Raw genomic sequence first — 19,859 nt, 5'->3', positions numbered from 1 at the left:
CCTCATATATGTGTGTGTATGTGTGTGTGAGGGGGGGGGGAGAAGGCGCGAGCTCGCTCCCGCGCGCGCGCTCACACACATATTATACATAACAAACTACTACGCCGCGCTTCTCAACCAAGCCTGGGTTTGCCTCCCCGTCTGGCTCTCTCCACACAACCCTTAGGAGGCCCAAAGAAGGACAGGCAGGTGCTCCAATAGGAAAGCGACCCCCCGCCGAGGCTCCGGACGCGATCAGCGCCTAAAGGTAAGCGCTCTGGCTGCGGTGCTGAATGAAAAAGCCGCCGCCGCGGCAGGCATGGGAGCGGGAAGGCGGGCTTGGAATGCCGCGCTAACTAAGCTAGGCTGCGCGTGGGCGCTTATTTCCACCCCGCTCCCTCCCACCTCGCCCTGCTCTCCCGCGCTCTTGCTGCTGCTGCTGCTGGGGCTAGAGATGGGGATGGTCCACGCACTGGCGCCATCACGTGTTTTTCTCCTAGGAGTGAGACGGAGTGTCGGCGGCGGCGGCGGCTGGAGGGGGCTGGACTCATAATAAACACAGACGGCAGCCGCTTGTTTTGGTTCGCGGGGGCTCTTCGGGAAAGTCTGCGGAGCTGCAGCTACTGCAGGCGCCGCCGCAAGCAGCAGCAGCAGCCCGAGGAGGGAGAGGGAGAGACAAGCCAGCGAGCAAAGCAAGCAAGCAAGTCCGGCGGCTGCTGTTTCCCCCCCTCGCTCGCCTCCTTCATCCTGGGGCGCACGAGGAGGAAGAGGACGTAGCGGTGGTGCAGGAGGGAGACGGATTCCGCCGCCGCCGCTGCTGCTGCGAGTGCCCTCCGAGACTTTCCCGACTGGAATGAAGAAGAGGCGGAGGAGGTGGAAGCAGGAGCCGCCGCCGCCGCCACCGCGAGGATGTTCCTCCTCCTTCTCCTCCGCTCGGGCAGCTTCTCCTCCTCGCCTTCTCCTTCCCGGCTCTCGCCCCTGCAGCCGCCTGCCCGCGTTTTGTGTCGAAATGGCACTTTCTCGCCCTAACCAGACGGGACTGAATGGGGTCGCCAGTCTTCTCCTGCACAAGCTGAAGAAGCTGCAGTCTCAGCGGCGCTGATCCCCCCCCCGGATATTTTGTTTGTTTGGGTTCTTTTCGACGCGCCCCCCCCCCCGCCCAATCTCTCTCTCTCTCCCGCGAAGGATATTTTGACTGACATTTTTTTGGCGGGGAAGAAAAACAAGGTGGTTGGCGTGGTGTTTTGACTGACTGACTGTTGTTTTTTTGCTTTCGGAAAGAAGGGTTGCCTGCGTTCACGACGGAGACTTTCCTCCCTTCTCCTCTTATTTTTTTTTTGCAAAAGCAAATCTTCCCTTCCCAACGGGAGAGGATATTTAATCGGCATCTGAAATTCGCTCCTTGCTGAGGGGTAACTTGAGAAGGGGAGGGGGCTGTTTGTTTGGGAGGGAAGCGACGGGGGAACCCCATCCTGCTCCCGTCGCTGGAGGAATTTCCACCCCTCACGGATGAAATTATGCACTTCTCCCCTTTCCCGGCGGCTGCTCGGGCGAGACTTTCCTGGACTGGACTTTTGAAAGCCACGTTTCTCCTGCGAAGGGTGATTTGGAAATAAAAACAGCAACCCAAACTCTGCTTCTGGAGCTGGAAGGACGCTGAACAGCTGCTCTCTTGCCTGCTACTCTCTTCCTATCCCCTTTTTGGAAGGGGGGGGGTTTGCAGTGCTGTTTTGCTGGGGTTTTGTTTTGTTTGGTTGCTGCTGCTGCAAGAATTGGATTTTGGGCTGCTCCGTTAGTTCTCTTTAGTTGTTGTTGTTGCTTTGTTTCCCCCTCTGCTGTTTTGGAAGCTGCCCCTTTGCAGTAGGGGAGCTGCTCTGCCACCTCTCTCCCCTTCCAGCATGGCGAGCCCCACGGATAATAACGAGGGCTTCTTCTCAGATGTCAGGAAGGTGGGTTACTTGCGCAAACCCAAGAGCATGCACAAGCGCTTCTTCGTGCTGAGGGCAGCCAGCGAGTCCGGACCCGCCCGGCTGGAGTACTATGAAAATGAAAAGAAGTGGAGGCACAAGTCGGGGGGCCCCAAGCGCTCTATCCCGCTGGAGAGCTGCTTCAACATCAACAAGAGGGCAGACTCCAAAAATAAGTACCTTGTGGCGCTCTACACTAAGGACGAACACTTTGCCATTGCTGCTGACAGCGAGCCTGAGCAGGAGAGTTGGTACCAGGCTCTGCTACAACTGCACAACCGGGCCAAGAGCCATCAGCACCACCATCACCACCACCATCATCATCACCACCACCACCATGGGGATGTCACCATGGGTGGTGGAAGCATTGGGATGGGAGAGGCAGGGGAGGACACCTATGGTGATATGGCTCCTGGCCCAGCATTCAAGGAAGTTTGGCAGGTGATCTTGAAACCCAAGGGTCTGGGCCAGACTAAGAATCTGATCGGCATCTACCGCCTGTGCCTAACCAACAAGACCATCAGCTTCGTCAAGCTGAACTCTGACGCGGCAGCCGTGGTGCTGCAGCTGCTCAACATCCGGCGGTGTGGCCACTCGGAGAACTTCTTTTTCATTGAGGTGGGGCGTTCTGCAGTCACCGGACCAGGTGAGTTCTGGATGCAAGTAGATGACTCGGTAGTAGCCCAGAACATGCATGAGACCATCTTGGAGGCTATGCGGGCCATGAGCGAGGAGTTCCGCCCCCGTAGCAAAAGCCAGTCCTCCTCCAACTGCTCCAACCCTATATCGGTGCCTCTCCGCAGCAGGCACCATGTCAACAACCCCCCACCCAGCCAGGTGGGGCTCAGCCGTAGGTCCAGGACTGAGAGCGTGACAGCTACCTCTCCTGCTGGCAGTGGTGTGGGAGGAGGGACAGGGGGCAAGCCCAACTCTTTCCGCGTCAGAGCCTCCAGTGATGGAGAAGGTACCATGTCCAGGCCAGCTTCGGTGGACGGGAGCCCAGTTAGCCCAAGCGCCAACCGGACCCACTCGCACAGGCACCGTGGCAGCTCTAGGCTCCACCCCCCTCTCAACCACAGCCGCTCCATCCCAATGCCTTCCTCGCGCTGCTCCCCTTCTGCTACGAGCCCGGTCAGCCTGTCGTCCAGCAGCACAAGCGGCCATGGCTCCACCTCGGACTGCCTCTTCCCGCGTCGCTCCAGCGCTTCGGTCTCTGGCTCCCCCAGCGACGGGGGCTTCATCTCGTCAGACGAGTATGGATCCAGTCCCTGTGACTTCCGCAGCTCCTTCCGCAGCGTGACCCCTGATTCTCTAGGACACACCCCACCTGCCCGGGGAGACGAGGAGCTCAGCAACTACATATGCATGGGAGGGAAGGCTGCTTCGTCCTGCTGCAGCATCGCAGCTCCTAATGGTCATTTCACCCCCCGCACTTGCCACCTTCAACAGCAGCAGACCCGCTGCCCTGGTGCCCCCTGCTGCCCTCGGCTTGGCGGTGAGGATGTGGGTGATCCGGAGAAAGGCTTCAGGAAAAGGACTCATTCAGCTGGTACCTCCCCTACCATCTCCCACCAGAAGACTCCCTCGCAGTCTTCAGTGGCCTCCATTGAGGAATATACCGAGATGCTCCCCTCTTATTCCTGTGGCGGCAGCAGGCTCTCCTCCTATCGACATTCTGCCTTTGTACCAACCCATTCTTACCCTGAGGAGTGTCTAGAGATGCATCAGGTGGAGGGCAACCACCACCGGACCAACTCTACCCCACACACTGATGATGGCTACATGCCAATGTTGCCAGGAGTGGCCCCAGTTCCCAATGGTGGTAGTACTCCCAAAGGTGGTGATTATATGCCCATGAGCCCTAAGAGTGTGTCTGCCCCACAGCAGATAATCAACCCTGGGAGAGGAGGCCGTCATGTACAGGCCACGGTGGACTCCAATGGCTACATGATGATGTCTCCCAGTGGCAGCTGCTCTCCAGACAGTGGTTCTGCTGCCTACAGCAAATTATGGATGAATGGGACTAGCCACCACCCCAAGCTCTCCGTGGAGAGCAACGAGGGGAAACTGCCGAGTGGTGGGAGCGATTACATCAACATGTCTCCAGCCAGTGGATCTGCTACCAGCACCCCTCCAGATTGCTACTTCGCCAGCTCAGGACCTCCAGGCCCAGAAGAGCCATCTGTGCAAGGACCCACCCGGTCCCACCACAAGCCCATCTACTCCTACTTCTCCCTGCCACGTTCCTTCAAGCACATGCAACGCAGGACAGGCGAAGAGGGAAATGCCCAGATGCGGATGTCCTTCAGCTCCGGCCGCTTGCTCTACGCTGCTGCCGAGGACTCCTCCTCCTCCACTAGTAGTGACAGCCTCGGTGGCCCTGGGGGACAGGAGGGTGTGGGGTATGCCCTTCCCGCACAGACACAGCCATTGCAGCCTGCTCCTTCTTGTACTGTGGACACAGCTGTGCGGACCAAGAGCCGCCTGGCCAGGCCTACCCGGCTGTCCTTGGATGGCCCAAAGGCCAGCACTCTGCCTCGGGCTCGGGAACAGCTCCCAGAGCCCAAAAGCCCTGGTGAGTACGTGAACATTGAGTTCAAGCAACCTGCCTTCCCGTCACCTTTGCCCCACGGAGATGCTGGCTCCAGCTCAGAGGAGTATATGAATATGGACTGGGGGGCAGCGTGCCCAGCTACCTTGGCATCCATGCAGCCAAGCCGGGCCGGGGCAGCTCCCCCCGGTGGCCGAGACTATATGAGCATGCAGCTGGGCAACGGGGGGCAGTATGTAGTGTGTGCCCACCCCCCCTCTCCTCCCCCTCCGGCCCTCCTGCTCAGCTACGCTGACATGATGGGTCGCGGCAGGCCAGAGAAAAGCCCCCCACCTGTGGGCCTGCCTTCTCAACACCCCCAGGCGCAGCTGGGGGAGCTGCCAGCTGTCTTGCCCCACTCCTGCTCCTCGTCCATGATGGGGCCCCCGGGGATGAGCAGCGCCTTCACGCACGTCAGCCTGAGCCCCAGCCGCAGCAGCCAGAGTGCCAAAGTGATTCGCGCTGACCCTCAGGGAGGCCGGCGGCGCCACAGCTCCGAGACGTTTGCTTCCTCGACCACGCCTGGTGGTGGCCTTGGGGCCTCAGCCCTGCCCCACGGACCAGGAGGAGGCTCTGAAGACGCCAAGCGCCACAGCTCAGCCTCCTTCGAAAACGTCTGGCTCAAGCCTGCATCTGGGGAGGCAGGGGCCTTCTCCGGCCTTGGCACAGCGGCGTTCAGGAGGGATCAGGCAGCTGGGGGTGGCGTGGAGAATGGGCTCAATTACATCGACCTGGACTTGGTGAAGGATTTTAATCCCCGCCAGCATCATCACCATCACCACCCCCACCCTCAGGAGAGCGCTTCTCTGCTAGGGGTCAAGCAGCCGACACAGCAGCATCAGCCACCTAAATCTCCTAATCAGCCTTGTGGGAGTAGCCACTTGGGTGATGAATTAAGTGCATATGCCAGCATCAGCTTCCACAAGCGGGAGGACATCCAGTAGCTGGGCAAGAGCCAGAGACAAGGTGAGCATGCTGTGAGCTAATGGTTGGTTCATAGGGGTGGGGTGGGGTGGGGATACTGCTTTGGACTATTGCAAAAAAGATGATTTGAATTGGTACCCCCAGTAAGCCCTTAAATGAACAATCTCTCAGCTAGGCATCATGGGTTAGGTCACATTTCGTTAGTTGGTTTAAATTATGTAACCGTTAATAGATCTGACCGTTCTGCCATCTACTTGTGCACTGCATCTAGTCCCCTATTTTGCCCCTGGTCATCCCTACATACCGTGTGTGTGTGTGTGTGTGTGTGTGTGTGTGTGTGTAGAGCTCCTCCGTTTACTAGTGAGTTAGAACTGGAACAAGTCTGTTTTAAAGGACGGGTGGTCAGGGCATACAAATCCCATTAATTCTGGTTAAGGAGGGTTAGGTCTGTTATATTGCTCTGTTTATGGTCATAATATAAACATTTGTCAAGGAAACAAAGTCCTATGAAAGGATTGTTAATAGGGAAGGGAGGAAGTCACTGCTACTAGATAGCAAACATGAGATGAAATTTCAGGCTATGCTTGGTTTTGAAGCCTGGTTAATACTGGTTAATATATCTCAAACAAACAAAATCTGTCTTGCTTTGTGTTTTGCTGTGTAATATCCCTTTCTAATATCCTTTCTAATGGCATTTGATCTGGAAATTGAGGCAGTTGCACAAAGTGGGGGGGGGGGATCATTGCAAAAATTTTGCAGCTGTTTAAAACCCTGATAGTGGGATATTAAATGGGTTTCTTTGTTTCTCATTTGCTTTTGTAGCTTTAGAAACAATATATCGTATAATACAGCACTCCCGAAGCATAATCTTTTACGTGTAGACACCATTGTTATTGTTATTATTATTGTTGCTACTACATTATACTTTTCTCTATGAAATCCCCTAATCCACTTTTGGCTGAGACTCTGAGAAGTGTCTTTGTGAATATTCTGCTGTCCTACTTGTTTAACCTTCAGAAAACTGCCGTCTAAAAGAAAGGAATCCTGTGTTTGCGTGTTCCTGAGCAAGTGTGCATGCTGCATATGAGAAAGAGGTGTGGTCTTTAACTTAGGGCATGAGAGCTGGAATTGGAAACCTCTGCAGTCTAATCCTGAATGAGCCAGTGACAAGTTTTGTGGCTCCGGGCAAGTTTTCCTATGCGTAGAATACGTGTAGTAATACTTACCTCAATGGGTTGCTATGGGGATTAATTACCAGTAGATGATGTTTGCAAAGCACAGTGTATATGAAACAAAAGGCACACTAACTTAGAATATGCTTGACGTTGTTGAGAAAGCTTTCCTGCTGCTGTGTTGCGTTGAGCAAAAGTAAATGAATGAGCAGTTCTTAAATAGTAAATTAAGCAGAATTTCCATAAACTTTCTGCACTTAAATTATGGTGATGAGTGAAGTAGCAAAGAGAATGTTTTAGGTTCGTTTATGGTCCCATGAGTCTGCACAAGGAAGCATAATAAAATAATGAGATGCTTTATCACCGCTGTAGGTTTTCCAGGGTGTGTGTACTGCTGATACGAATATGGCTGCCACTCTCACAGTGTTTCTTCCACTCATTATGCTTGTCAAAATCTTGATGTTCTGCAGTTACGATTCTGCCCTGAGCCAGAGGCATAGCGTGGGGGGTGCCAGGGGTGCCGGCCGCACCGGGCGCAGCATCGGGGGGGGCGCGAGTCCAGAGGGAAGGGACAAGTTCCTTCCTCCGCCGGGCTCCCCGCCGCCACCGCCAGCCTTGCGCCCTAGCGCGCCCGCCCCCCGCCACCGCTGCGGCTGCACTCCACTCACTGGAGAGGAGGGGGCGGGGAGGCGCTCGAGGGGAGGGGGCTTCGGCTGCCTCGGCCCGCGGGGGCTCCGTAAATAATAAATGTAATAAATTCCTGCTGAGCCTTTGGGGGGGTCCTTGGCTCCTTCGCTCGCCCCCAGCCCCAGTGGCATAGCGTGGGGGGTGCAGGGGGGGCCGGCCGCAACATTTGGGGGGGCACGCTCGCACTCGAGTGCTAAAATCCACGGGTTAGGGGGCGCAAATTACTTGCCTTGCCCCGGGTGCTGACAACCCACGCTACGCCACTGCCCTGAGCTTTGTATTATCACACTCCTCCTGATCTGACCTCTTCCTACTACCCCCGTTATCTTTGATCCATGGCAATTACTGGTGAGACGTAAGAAATGTTTGTACTGGCACAGATGGAGGCAAATTCAGCAGTGTGCTTTTTGATCTTAGAATGTCATAACAAACACTTCTTCTGTTCTGTGACGTGTTTTAATTACGTGTTTGCTGGGTAGAAGTACTAGCAGTGTTGAGAGATGGGAGTGGTAAATGCCCTTAAAACACAGAGGTGGTTTTCCTGTAGTTGAATATGTGAGGATTGAAAATGAAAACTCTGAATACCCAGAATAAACATTTTTCACCATCAAAAAACAAAGTAAGCACCTTTATCACTGCTTTTTACTACATAGCAAATCACAAATGATCGTGTAGGTCCTGTTGCTTCTCCTATGTGCACCAGGTAGATTTTTAAATACCGTATTTTTTGCTCTATAAGACTCACTTTTTCACTCCTAAAAAGGAAGGGAAAATATGTGTGCGTCTTATGGAGTGAATGCAGGCTGCACAGCTATCCCAGAAGCCAAAACAGCAAGAGGGATCCCTGCTTTCACTGCGCAGTGATTCCTCTTGTTGTTCTGGCTTCAGAAATTCAGAATATTTTTTTTCTTGTTTTCCTCCTCCAAAAACTAGGTGCATCTTATGGTCTGGTGCGTCTTATGGAGTGAAAAATACGGTAGCTATATTACTTTCATATTCCACCTTTCCTAGAAAAAGCTTGAGGTGCCGTACATGGTTCTGCACCTCCTTGTTTTATCTACACAACAACCCTTTGTAGTAGTTTATACTGACAGTGGCTGGCCCAAGATTGCCTAGTGAGCTTCATCGCTGTGGGTATTTGAACCTGGGTCTCCCAAGTCCTGTTCCAACACTCTAACCACTTACTGCCTTTAACTTTCAATGTGAGGGCCATCTGTAATGGGTGCTTTAGTTGAGATTCCTACATTGCAGGGGGTTAGAGTAAATGACCCTCAGGGCCCCTTCCAACTCTACAATTCTATGATTCTATAAATGCAGATAGTAAAGATTTGTAGGCCGCCTTGCAAGTGCTTCTTATAATGAAAACAATGTTTTTCATGGATGCGCTCTTGACAGCCACATTATTTGCAGTCACAATATCCCTGGCACAGCTATGAATTGTTATGGGGAGCCTCATTCTTTTGCTGCCTATTCAAAATGTAGTCTAAATAATCTTCATGACACCATTCTCTAGATTCCACTTTGTTTTTGCTCTTACTGACTTTCCCCAGACGCTTCAATTCTAAGAGTTTATAGCTTTGTTGCTGGATAATATATATAAGCAGTTAATTTCTTTGTTTTATGGTCCTCTATTTCCTCGGTTGTTCCTTTGTCATGTTACCAGCAGATCCTGAGAACAGTTACAGGGTAACACAACTTCTCATGGAACACTGGTGACTATGAAAGTGGGCTGCTTGGCTAATGTTTTATTCCTTGATGGTTTGTCTAATGGAAACCATTGCTGTGCTGGACTTCTGTTGTTTGGTTGTTTCAATAAATCAGTTGTGGTTTTCAAGGGTGCTGTCCAGTGAACTATGCAGAGCTCAAGTAACATAATAGCACAATCATATAGTCAAATGTAGACAGACTCTTGCCCCTGAGCACTATATGTGTTGCTTTCTCATATTCAGCTAACTGAGCTATTGTGGGGGTTTTCTGGGAGGATGGGTGCAATGCAGTCTTTTTTACATTCTTCAGAGAAGGGTAGTGGGGAAATTACCGTATTTTTCGCTCTATAAGACGCACCAGACCACAAGACGCACCTAGTTTTTGGAGGAGGAAAACAAGAAAAAAAAATTCTGAATCTCAGAAGCCAGAACAGCAAGAGGGATCGCTGCACAGTGAAAGCAGCAATCCCTCTTGCTGCTCTGGCTTCTGGGATAACTGTGCAGCCTGCATTCGCTCCATAAGATGCACACACATTTCCCCTTACTTTTTAGGAGGGAAAAAGTGAGTCTTATAGAGCAAAAAATACGGTAAATGTTGTAGAGAGTTCAATTCCTCCTCACATGGGATCACAGTTCTCCCTTGCCTTCTTGGCTGAACATATGCAATTCCTAAGACATCTTAAAGTCGAGAGTATTTACATTTCCTGATCCTCTTACGTTGCTCTTTTGATGCTTTATGAGAGGGGCTATTTTGCTGCCATTTTGTTTTTGTGCATGTTAAGGCAGTGAATGTTTTGCATGTCCTGTTTGAAGCAAAAACCCATGTCAAGTCTGCTGCAACCTGTAGAGTTTGGCTCTTCCTGTGCATTTTTAATAACTGGTGCGGTTTTCTTTTAGCTTGATTCATAGCTGAAGACATTCTGTTCACTTCTCATTCAGACATAGGCAAGAACAGCGTTTAGACTGACAGAACTGCTTTGGCTGGGAGTGGAATTCTGTTAGCAATATAGTTTCACTGAGCCAAGCAATAAAGTCTGTTATTGGCCTGTTTTTAGATTGTTGACTGTGGAGATGTCTTGGCCTCCGTTGCATCTTTATTCAGGTGGAACTGAGAATATGTCTATGCTTAAGACTGTTCACAAAGATATACAAGCAGCATTAAGTACTTCTGTGGAGGTTATTTGGGCAGTCGTGCTTTATTTGTTCATTGTTCACACATGTTTTAACTACAGGAATACATACCGCTGTTCTCTCCCTGAAAATATTGGATCAGTGAAGCTGTATGTAGACATCACAGGTTTCTTGGCTATCTGTAATGTATTCTCTGTAGTTGACAGTGTTGCCCAGGGAAGGGAAAGAATGAATCCAATGTTCTGCAATGTTCACATGAGCCATTTTTCTTTCGAGGGCCACATTCCTTTAATACAAAATCCATTGCAGCCACACACACCAGTAGTGAGCAGGGTCCATGTATACAGGCATTAGTCTCTGTGAATAAATGAGGCTAAGGAAGAGAAGAAATAACTGAGAGAAGGAATTGTTTGTAAGGCACCCAGCAATACCCGCTAAAGGTGAAAAGATAAAACATAACTCTTGTTTCCTTGTTTGTGTTTTTTAAGAGGGATTTGAAAGCCTATTTAAGATCCTGGAAAGACTGGCCTGTTAATTTAAATCACAGCTGCTGGAACCTTAGAGTGGGGTTCAGTGTTCGAAACTCCCATTGTTCTAGGCACATTTTGCGACAGGGAATTTCATTGGAGTGAGCAATTTCTGAGCTCTGGTTGCAGGGCTGAGTACCGAAGAACCACATGCTGCACAACTGGCAAAAGAGGAGCACCAAAACCCTGGAAGTGGAGGTGTGAGGCAGAGGAGGAGAGGCTATGAGCTGGATCAAAAGGCTCTGCAGGCTAGGACCAGCCTGGAGCTGGTGGTTCCTCATTAAAGTTATGCCTGTTCATTCCTCACTTTAACTCAGCATGGTCAGTGCAGAGGTCATAGAATCAGAGCTGGAAGGAACTCCAAGCGCCATCTTGTCCAACCCCCTGCAATGCAGGAATCTCAACACAAGGTTCCTCATTCAGTTTGACCCTGCTTAGCTTTGCACATGTGCTAGCAGTTTTATAGCTGTGCCACTAGGAGGATCATAATTGAAGGGTATTAAGGATTTAAAGTGCATATTTTTATGGACATGGAATAATTGAGGTTTTTAAATACTGCTGCAGATAGACCAGGGAGGAGCAGAGTAGCTCCTCTCCTAGAGCCCAGATGTTTGTACTAAGCCATGGTACCAAGCTGATATCTGATGTGCCAAATGTCTTGTGCTTCTGCTACATGGGGAAGTTTTTTGGATGTAAAATCAAGTTCTACTATCAAGACAAGACAGTAATAACCTAATTGTAGGTTTTATGATAATCTGCTTTTTCAGTCTCCAGTGAAAATGTTTTATGACATCAGAAAAGCAAATCAAATAAAACCCTGGTCAAACTTTTGATTACTCTGCTGGTAAAATGTTGCCTTTATTTAAGGTTTGCTTGCTGATACAAATACTGAACTAGAAATAACAGTGGCAACAACAGCTCCTGGGAGCCATGTGATTCATGACTGCTCTGGTGAGAGTCCAGCTCCCCATGTGAAAATTACTGCAGTAACTTGGCTGTTACATTTGCTTAGTGACCATTAATTTATTTCTTGTAGTATTTGTGAGACGCATTTGCTTTCGTTGTTTAGACACCCAAAATGATTTAGCACATTAAAGTTATAAAGAGCAAATGCTTTCTTTTATGCCTCTTATTCAGTTTCCCCTCTTTATTTGTACAAGGAGGGACACTTATTAGGGGAGGGTACACACTGAAGAATTCACATTTAATTCCAACCTATATCCCTGCTTGCACTATCCCGTGACATCATTTCATCTGCGTAGGCTGGGTTTGCTGGTAGGTACGACTTTTTGGCATGGGAACATGGGGCAGAACGGGCAAAACTTGCTTCCAAAACTGGTCATAGTTATTTCTGGGTTTTATGTAACTCTGCATGCTTCCAGCACATAGTTTTGCTCACATTGCATGACATAGTTATTGTTAGGGTGGGTGCACATAGGAGTTGCTATGATACGATAATCTTTATTGTCATTGTCCCATACAGAACAACGAAATTGAAAAATATACATAAGACATTCAAAAACCAACAAGCCTGCTATCCCAGCTATCCCAGCCTGGTTAGCCCCCTAAAAACTCTGATATCCCATTTTAAAATACAATATACTCCCATAGAGACTCCTTATACTGCGTTTAAAACCAAAATCGCATTTGGGTAGAAACTGTTTCTCAGGCGGCTATTCCTAGTCTTTATAACCCTGTACCTTCTTCCAGAAGGCAGAAGATACAGATTACTGGGGAGCTCCTTAGCTTTTCTGCTTTAGACTGCCGTAATAACCTCACTTACCTGGTTGCAAGCTCCTACTTGAATTCAATGGAATTTACTTCTGAGTAGATGTGGTTATGCTTGCAGCCAAGGTAGGTAGGTATGTGAAGATGAGGACATAAGCTTTCTATATATGTCAGCATGCAAATTTAGGGAACTTCCTGCCCGAGGTTTCAAGTTTCCTGCTTGTTATGACTTCAGACCTTCTGTCAAAATGCAGGTCAGCTTGACTCCCAATTAAAATATTGTGTACAGTTAAGGCGGAGTAACTTTTAAATTAATACTCTTATCTGTTGACCATTAAAAAGAAAAGTAAACAAACTTGACGTATTGCCAAAGACAAAATCTGCAGAAGTTTCTGTGGCTCTGGGGCAGTAAGTTGAAAATCTGTAAGGTATGCGAGTCCAAGCAGTATGCTTCCTCCTATAGACATTTGATTTCCTTGTCCCTTTAGTAATTGTTTGCTAACCTTAGCCTATGTGTCTTATTCTGTATTTAAGTATTTGAACTTTTCTCATTAACTTATCTAAGCATCGTACTTTCATACTGTTTACAATTACACCCAGTTGCCATCCAAGATTTCTTCCATCACTTGCAACTTAGCCCAGCTAAAGGAATCATTGCACATATCTGTGTTGTGTGTGTCACTGTGCTGTGCACTGGAATGTGCATACACATGTGGATGAATGAGGTGGAAGGTGGTATAATACATTATCACACTTCAGGCTTCTGACAGGGGATAACATTTTATGAACGTTCTCCTTTGTTTTTTGTTTTTTTTTAATAGAAAGCTACATTAGAACTTTTCTCCATGCCTTTATAGATTTTTAAAAGGTAAAGGACACCTGACGGTTAAGTCCAGTCACAGATGACACTGGGGTTGCGGCGCTCATCTCGCTTTACAGGCCGAGGGACCCCGTGTTTGTCCGCAGACAGTTTTTCCAGGTCGTGTGGCCAGCATGACTAAGCAGCTTCTGGCGCAACGGAACACCGAAACCAGTACCTATTTATCTACTTGCACTTTTGGGTGTGCTTTCGAACTGCTAGGTTGACAGGAGCTGGGACCGAGCAACGGGAGCTCACCCCATCGAGGGTATTCTAACCACCGACCTTCTGATCAGCAAGCCCAAGAAGCTCAGTGGTTTAGACCACAGCGCCACCCTTCTTATAGATTTTTACTTAGAGGGTTTTTTTTTTTTTTACTTTTGAAAAAAAACACCTTCAAGGAGTATTCAAAGACGGCATCCTTCCCATTTTGAAGTGATGCTGTCTACAGTACCAGATAGTGCTGTGTGATTCTTACCTCCCTGTGCTGCATTGCTTCTGACACTTTTCCTCCTAGTCTGGCTAACTCAGTGGCTTGGGCTGGTTCACGGTCCCATAGACCCTGCGGTGGGCCAGAGTGCACGCGTGCATGCACATATGCTATTTCTAGCGCTCCTTCTGGTGTGGAGGAGGCATGCACAGCTTCCCATTGGCTGTAGGAGCTTCCTGCAGCCAATGGGAAGCTGGCCAGCGTCGTGGAAGGTGGTCCCCGCTCTGCTCCGTGCCGATTTAGCACATCGCACAGGAGCCGACCAAGCAGGTGGGGGTCCCCGAGCAGGCGGCAGGGGTCCATGGGCCTTAGGTTGCTGACCCCTAGGCTAACTTCTGGTATCAGAGCTAGGCCTGGAGCAAAGTACCTGGGGCAATGGGGCACAAAGGAGTAAGGTGAGAAGAGAGGAAATCTCAGCTTCTCTCACCTGTGTGTCCTTTTTCAGGTGAAAATAGACATTGTATTTTTTTAAAAAATGTGGTAGCCTATAAGTTACTGGACTTCCTTGCACGGTATATTGTAAAGTGGGGAAGTAAATTTTAAAATAATTTTTAAGAGAGAGAAACAGCTCCCTAGAGTGTAAGCCAAAGAATTAAAGAGTGCAGAATAATTTGCTTAAATTTAGAGTGCTGATAAAGGACATCTTATGCAATAATTGCCAGTTTCAATAATCTTTTACTGCTTTTTATGAAACACATTGAAATAGGGTAGGTAGTTCGCAAATCCAGCTCTGTTCCCAGTTCTCCAGAATGCTGAAACGGCAATCTTGGTCTCTTGACTATACGCAATGTTATATGCACACCTTTGCTTAACTCAGTCTGGTTTCAGTCATGTCAAAATAAAATATGAATTGCAAACCCTTTCATGAAATTCTGCAGGGGCAAGGAGGACAATATGCAAGTTCTGTTGGGGATGCTTGAGTAAACATCATATATTATGCATGTATCAATGTGACAAATTTTAACCAACACAGAGTGTAAATAGTTAAAGGGGATGTAAATAAGTCTGGCACTTTTAAAAACCAACCAAAAGATGGCTTGAAGTATGTCTCTCTGATCATCTTTGACATATCTAGGTCACATTTAACCTTCTATAATTGAAAGGTTTGCTGATTTCTTTGCAAAACTTTACAGTGCAATTGGAAGCTAGTGAAAAATGTGTGATTTTTTTTGGGGGGGGGGGTTGTCCTGTGGCAAGTGTCTTAATTATAGATCAGATTCTACTTAAACTCCTCCTCTCATATAGAAAGTTTAATTTTGAAACGTCTTCGCTGACGGATTGTAAGGCTTTCGTTTTCCCCGCCCCTTCATTCAGATTTACAAACAGAAACTATCTGCCAAGTTCTGTCAGGTTGCTTGGACCTTAGCTGCAGATATTCTGCCTTATTTTAAGTTGAGCTGCGTAGTTCAGCTATGCATAAAAGAATGAAAAGCCTGTCAAAAATTAGCTGCCTCTTACCTAAGAGCTGGCAGTAGAGCATAAGAGTCCTAATCCTAGGTTGGTGGGTCAAGCCCCACATTGAGCAAAAAGATTCCTGCGTTGCACCCTCGTGGTCCCTTCCAACTATACAATTCTATGCTTCTATATTTAGCCATTCTACGGGAATTATCAATGCATTTGGACTGCCGAAAAGGTAAAACTGTGATCACCATGAAGATGTTATTTTTTTTAAAAAAGGAGGTTGCTCTTCTTTTCATTCCTCATTCCAGGTTGGTATCTCTCTTTGGACCAAACTAGACATGATGGAGGCAGCAACATGTGTTTGTTAATGCATTTGCCCCATTCACCTGTAAAGCAGGGTGAGTGGCCTTGTTTTAACAGGCATGTGGATGAGGAGAGAGGACCACATCTTCCCACCTTAACTTTCTCATGCTCTGTCACTGCTGTCACTGCTGACTCTTTCCCCTCCGTCTGGTCCAACCTACTTCCTGAAATATCACCCTGTGGTGCTTGGTGGAAGTCCTAGATGTAATAGGAAGTAGGATATACGACTTTTAAAGAACTTCAGAACAGACCAGTTTGGAATAATATGCTTAATAATTGTGTGTATTTTTTTAAAAAAACACAACTTGGATTCCCTGTGTAGGTTTCTAGATCTGTGCCTCAAGTGCAATCAAATTGCTCGTGGAATTTATAGTAGAAATACATTACTCCAAAAGAGTAATGTAAATAGGATAATTTTCAGCTGGGGTTGTTTTGTTCAGTAGCAGAAAACTCAGTAATCTTTTTTTCTTTTCTTTTCTTTTTGGTGTGGGAGGGTTTGAGCAAAGATTAAAGATGTTTAGCTCAGCCAAGGCTGCAATAGCAGACAGCTAATAATAATAACAATAATCACAATAATAAACAAATATCTGAGTTTTAGAAGACATCTGAAAGCAGCCCTGTTTAGGGAAGCTTTTAATATTTGATGAATTATTGTATTTTAATATTTTGTTGGAAGCCGCCTAGAGTGGCTGGGGAAACCCAGCCACATGGGCAGGGTATAAATGATGACAATGATGATAATTTATTAATGTTAAGAGCATCACATCCATCTCAATTGCAAACAAAGTTGTGCGCAATCTGAAGTTATTTGTTGTATTTTGTTTTTATTTCATCATCAAACCTTTATTGCATTAGCATACAGCCATAGCAGGATAAGACAAAAATGCTAGAGAGAAGCAACCTAACAAAATTCAAACGATATTACTGGCATTGTGACATTTAAATTACCCTAAAACAATAATGTAAAAATTTAGTTGCCAGCGCCGGGAATCTAAAATGCAGATGTATATAAAACATATAATGGCCCCAAAATAGGCTCGGCACATTAGGTTAAAAAGGTAATACAAAGAATTAAAACAGGTCCAGGTCTGGGACACACTACCCAGTCAGTGTAGCCCTGAGTTTCAAAGCCTGCACTATAAAGATTGCCACCCCACGTGAAATTTAGGGATTTGCGTCCACAAGAAGCGATTTCAAACAGTCTTCCTTAGATGTGATGGTGGGCGGGATCAAGAGGAGGAGCTTAGTTCTTACTAGCTCATAAATAGGGCAGTAGAAAAAGAAGTGTATGAAGTCCTCTACTTCATTCATTGTGCATGGACATAGACGCTGAGTAATGGGGGTCTTAAAGTAAATCCCCTGCAAGAAGGCCGTGGGTATAGAATGGAAACGGGCCATGGTAAACGCTCTTCTCAAATTGGGCTCCGTCAGGTCTATCAAGTAGTTGGCAAGTGATCTTACCACTTTCACTTTAGGGAGCCACTTGGAGAGGCGAGCTGTGGTGGACTGTGCCTGGTCCATGGCCTCGTCTCTTGTAAGAATCCAGGCCCGGATATTATGATGGTCCCAAGATGACAGCGTGTCAAAATCTGGGAGGGAGTAGCGTGCCGTGATAATCTCCATGGCCTTGGACCATTTGTTGTTATGAGCACAAGTTAAAAAGGCTTGCCTGGCTAGTAGGGAGCCTGGGGCTTTGATTAATTTACAATAAAAACTAATAATTCTAATGTGGGCTCTCGCAACAATAGAGGGGAGGCCCAGTTATGTTCTTAACTGTGCAGCAACCGAGCCCTTGGGGAGGCCCAGTAACTTTCGTGCAAAAGAGTTTTGTAGAATCTCGAGCCGTTGTAGTGTTTTTAAATTCCACCCCCAGATTTCAACCCCATACAGTAACATCGGGAGGACTTTGCTGATAAATGCTTTTCTGATTGGAGGAACCAACTGGCTGCCTTTTGCATAGAAGAATTTCTCCAAGGCTTTGATGGTTCTACGGGCAGCCAGGATTTTGTTTTTATTTAGAGGATTATTTATTGTAAACACAAATGAAATAAAGGCACTTGTTTTGCTTTATCCTTAAAGATATACAGTGAGGGGGGGAAAGTATTTGATCCCCTGCAAAATTTGCCCGTTTGCCCTCTGACGAAGAAATGACCAGTCCATAACTTTAATGGTAGGTTTATTGTAGCTGTGAGAGACAGAATAACAACAGGAAAACCCCCAAGGATACAGGTTAGAAAATGTTAAAACCTGTTATTGTAGGATGCTGGCAGAGAGCATCTGAGATGGAACTAGCCCTTGCATAGTTGTTGTCCCCCCCCCCCCAAATAGTGACAGATCTACATTTTACATTACAACACCCTCCATTTTGGGAAACAAATGAAAATGCAAGGAAGTTATTAGTTAGAATAGCTGGTGTATGGAATGGGTGAGAAGTCACTCAGCAAAACAGAAATGGGTGGGAGGGGAGAGATGACATTAAAATACGGTATCGTATTTTAAAAATTCAGGCACCTGTTTTTACCAAGCAGAACTTATAAAGGTATGTGCATCTTGTGAAGATATCAAAGCTCATTAGCCTCATCCAGGGCTTCAATGTGCAGGCACATAAGCACTTCCTCGTTCACTTTGCTTTTTGAAAGAGCTCTCCACATAAGTTTTAAGTGTAGTAAACAGGAAAGGCTGAGCTCCATGTTTAAACTGGAGCACTTGCGCAGCTTTGGACTGGAATCACTCCATGCTGTAATATGTTGTGGTTTTATAAATGCATGAAAGATTGAAATGTTGCACTCCTGTGAATTGAATCAGCATAGTTTATCTAAGTCAAAAGTTCTGATAATAGTGTCACCTAATTAACAGTCTTTAAACACTTGTAATAAATACTTTCTTCAACCAACTTTTTGCATCTTGCAAGTTTCTGCAAGGGGAAAGGTGTGCAGGCTTGTAGCTGGGGTATGTGGTTTCTCAGGCCTTTGAACTTGGTAAGGAATGTTCTCAAGATGGAAGAATGAATGGTTGGATAGTGCTTTTTGCCTCGGGGCATGAAACTCACAAGAGGAATGTTACCATGTATTCAAAAGCCTGTTTCACACACCTCTTTGTTGAACAAGATCTTGGATAGAGTCTTTGTTATTATCAAGCACTCTGCAGCAGCAGCAACAACAAAAAGAACTCCCCAAAGTGGCTTCCTTGAATAGAGATATAGAAAAGAATCTGAAGGATGTGCAAATTATGATACGACATTGTAAACCAACTTCAGTCTGTCTTTTTTATTTAGGGAAGGGGGGATATTTAGAGCTAAGGTGCATAACCAGGATCACACAAATCAGTGTCCTACTAGTATTTTTTATTGATCGCTGCCAATGGTGCTGTGCAATTATCACTCCTACGCTACTTTTCTAACGTTGGCAACTGTCCTGTTGAGTTATCCCATCTTTTATTATCCTTTGCCAAGCCAGCTCCGGAGTTTTAACATCCTGGTTAACATTTAACAGAGACAGGCAGTAGCAATGGTATTTAGTGTTATGCAGGAACAGAGATACTGCAGTACCAAACTCTAAAATATTTGACCTTCTACCAGAACATGGCTTGAACTGAGGTGGGTCGCAACTGTAGCACTGTTGCCATGAAAATATATAGAGTAAAAAAGAGGAAGAAATGGGTTCCCAGATGCATGTTTGACATAAAGGTGGTTCTGAGTTTGAAAAGGTTGAAGACTGCTGCTCTGTAGCATGAAAAGACTGAGCAATACATGAGTAACTAATGGAATACTCTATTTCAAGCCTATGGGAACATGCATGTTATAAAAGAAGCTGAGACCTGTGATTGTTTGTTTAAAAATGGCCACTGTTTTAAAGTCTTTCCTACCTTCTTGCAACACTCAAACTTCTCCCTCTTTCACCCTGCAGTTGCTACATGTGAGCGAGATAAAGGATGTGGAGCCCTCAAAAATTCCATAGTACTGTACTCAATCCTTCCGTTGTTTAAAACCACCATTTTCCTCTCCAAGTTTCCTCCATCGCTGCTTTACTCAAACTTCTGCCGTTGTTTTAAACCACCACTTTCCCCTTCTCAGTGTTCCTTCCTTCTCGCTCCCGTGCTGTGACTGCTGCTGGTCTTCACTTCATCTTGACTTCATGCAAATCTAGGATTGCATTGCTGCACCACAGAAATGTAATTGCTGTGATTACATTATTATTCAATAGAGAGAAATAGTATTCTGTGACTAAGTGTCTAATTATACTAATACTCTTAGATGTTCCACATTTTTCAAAAAACCATACTCTTAAAGATTGACAGGACCTTGGCTTTGTTTTGATGCAGTTGTTTACTGTTTTG

At 46.9% G+C, this 19,859-nt stretch overlaps 1 protein-coding gene across 1 annotated transcript in view; it reads left to right on the top strand.

The window, feature by feature from the left end:
- The first annotated feature begins 1,063 nt into the window (after positions 1–1,063).
- Positions 1,064–19,859, top strand: part of IRS1 (insulin receptor substrate 1) — a 50,932-nt gene continuing 32,136 nt past the window's right edge. The window contains exon 1 of the mRNA XM_053390068.1: positions 1,064–5,502. Within this exon, the coding sequence (XP_053246043.1) occupies positions 1,878–5,480 (3,603 nt within the window). The 5' untranslated portion in view covers positions 1,064–1,877 and the 3' untranslated portion in view covers positions 5,481–5,502. The remainder of the gene's footprint in view (positions 5,503–19,859) is intronic.

The sequence above is a fragment of the Podarcis raffonei genome, chromosome 5 (genome assembly GCF_027172205.1).
Source record: "Podarcis raffonei isolate rPodRaf1 chromosome 5, rPodRaf1.pri, whole genome shotgun sequence".
Taxonomy (NCBI): domain Eukaryota; kingdom Metazoa; phylum Chordata; class Lepidosauria; order Squamata; family Lacertidae; genus Podarcis; species Podarcis raffonei.
This window is presented reverse-complemented; position numbering and strand designations above follow the sequence as displayed.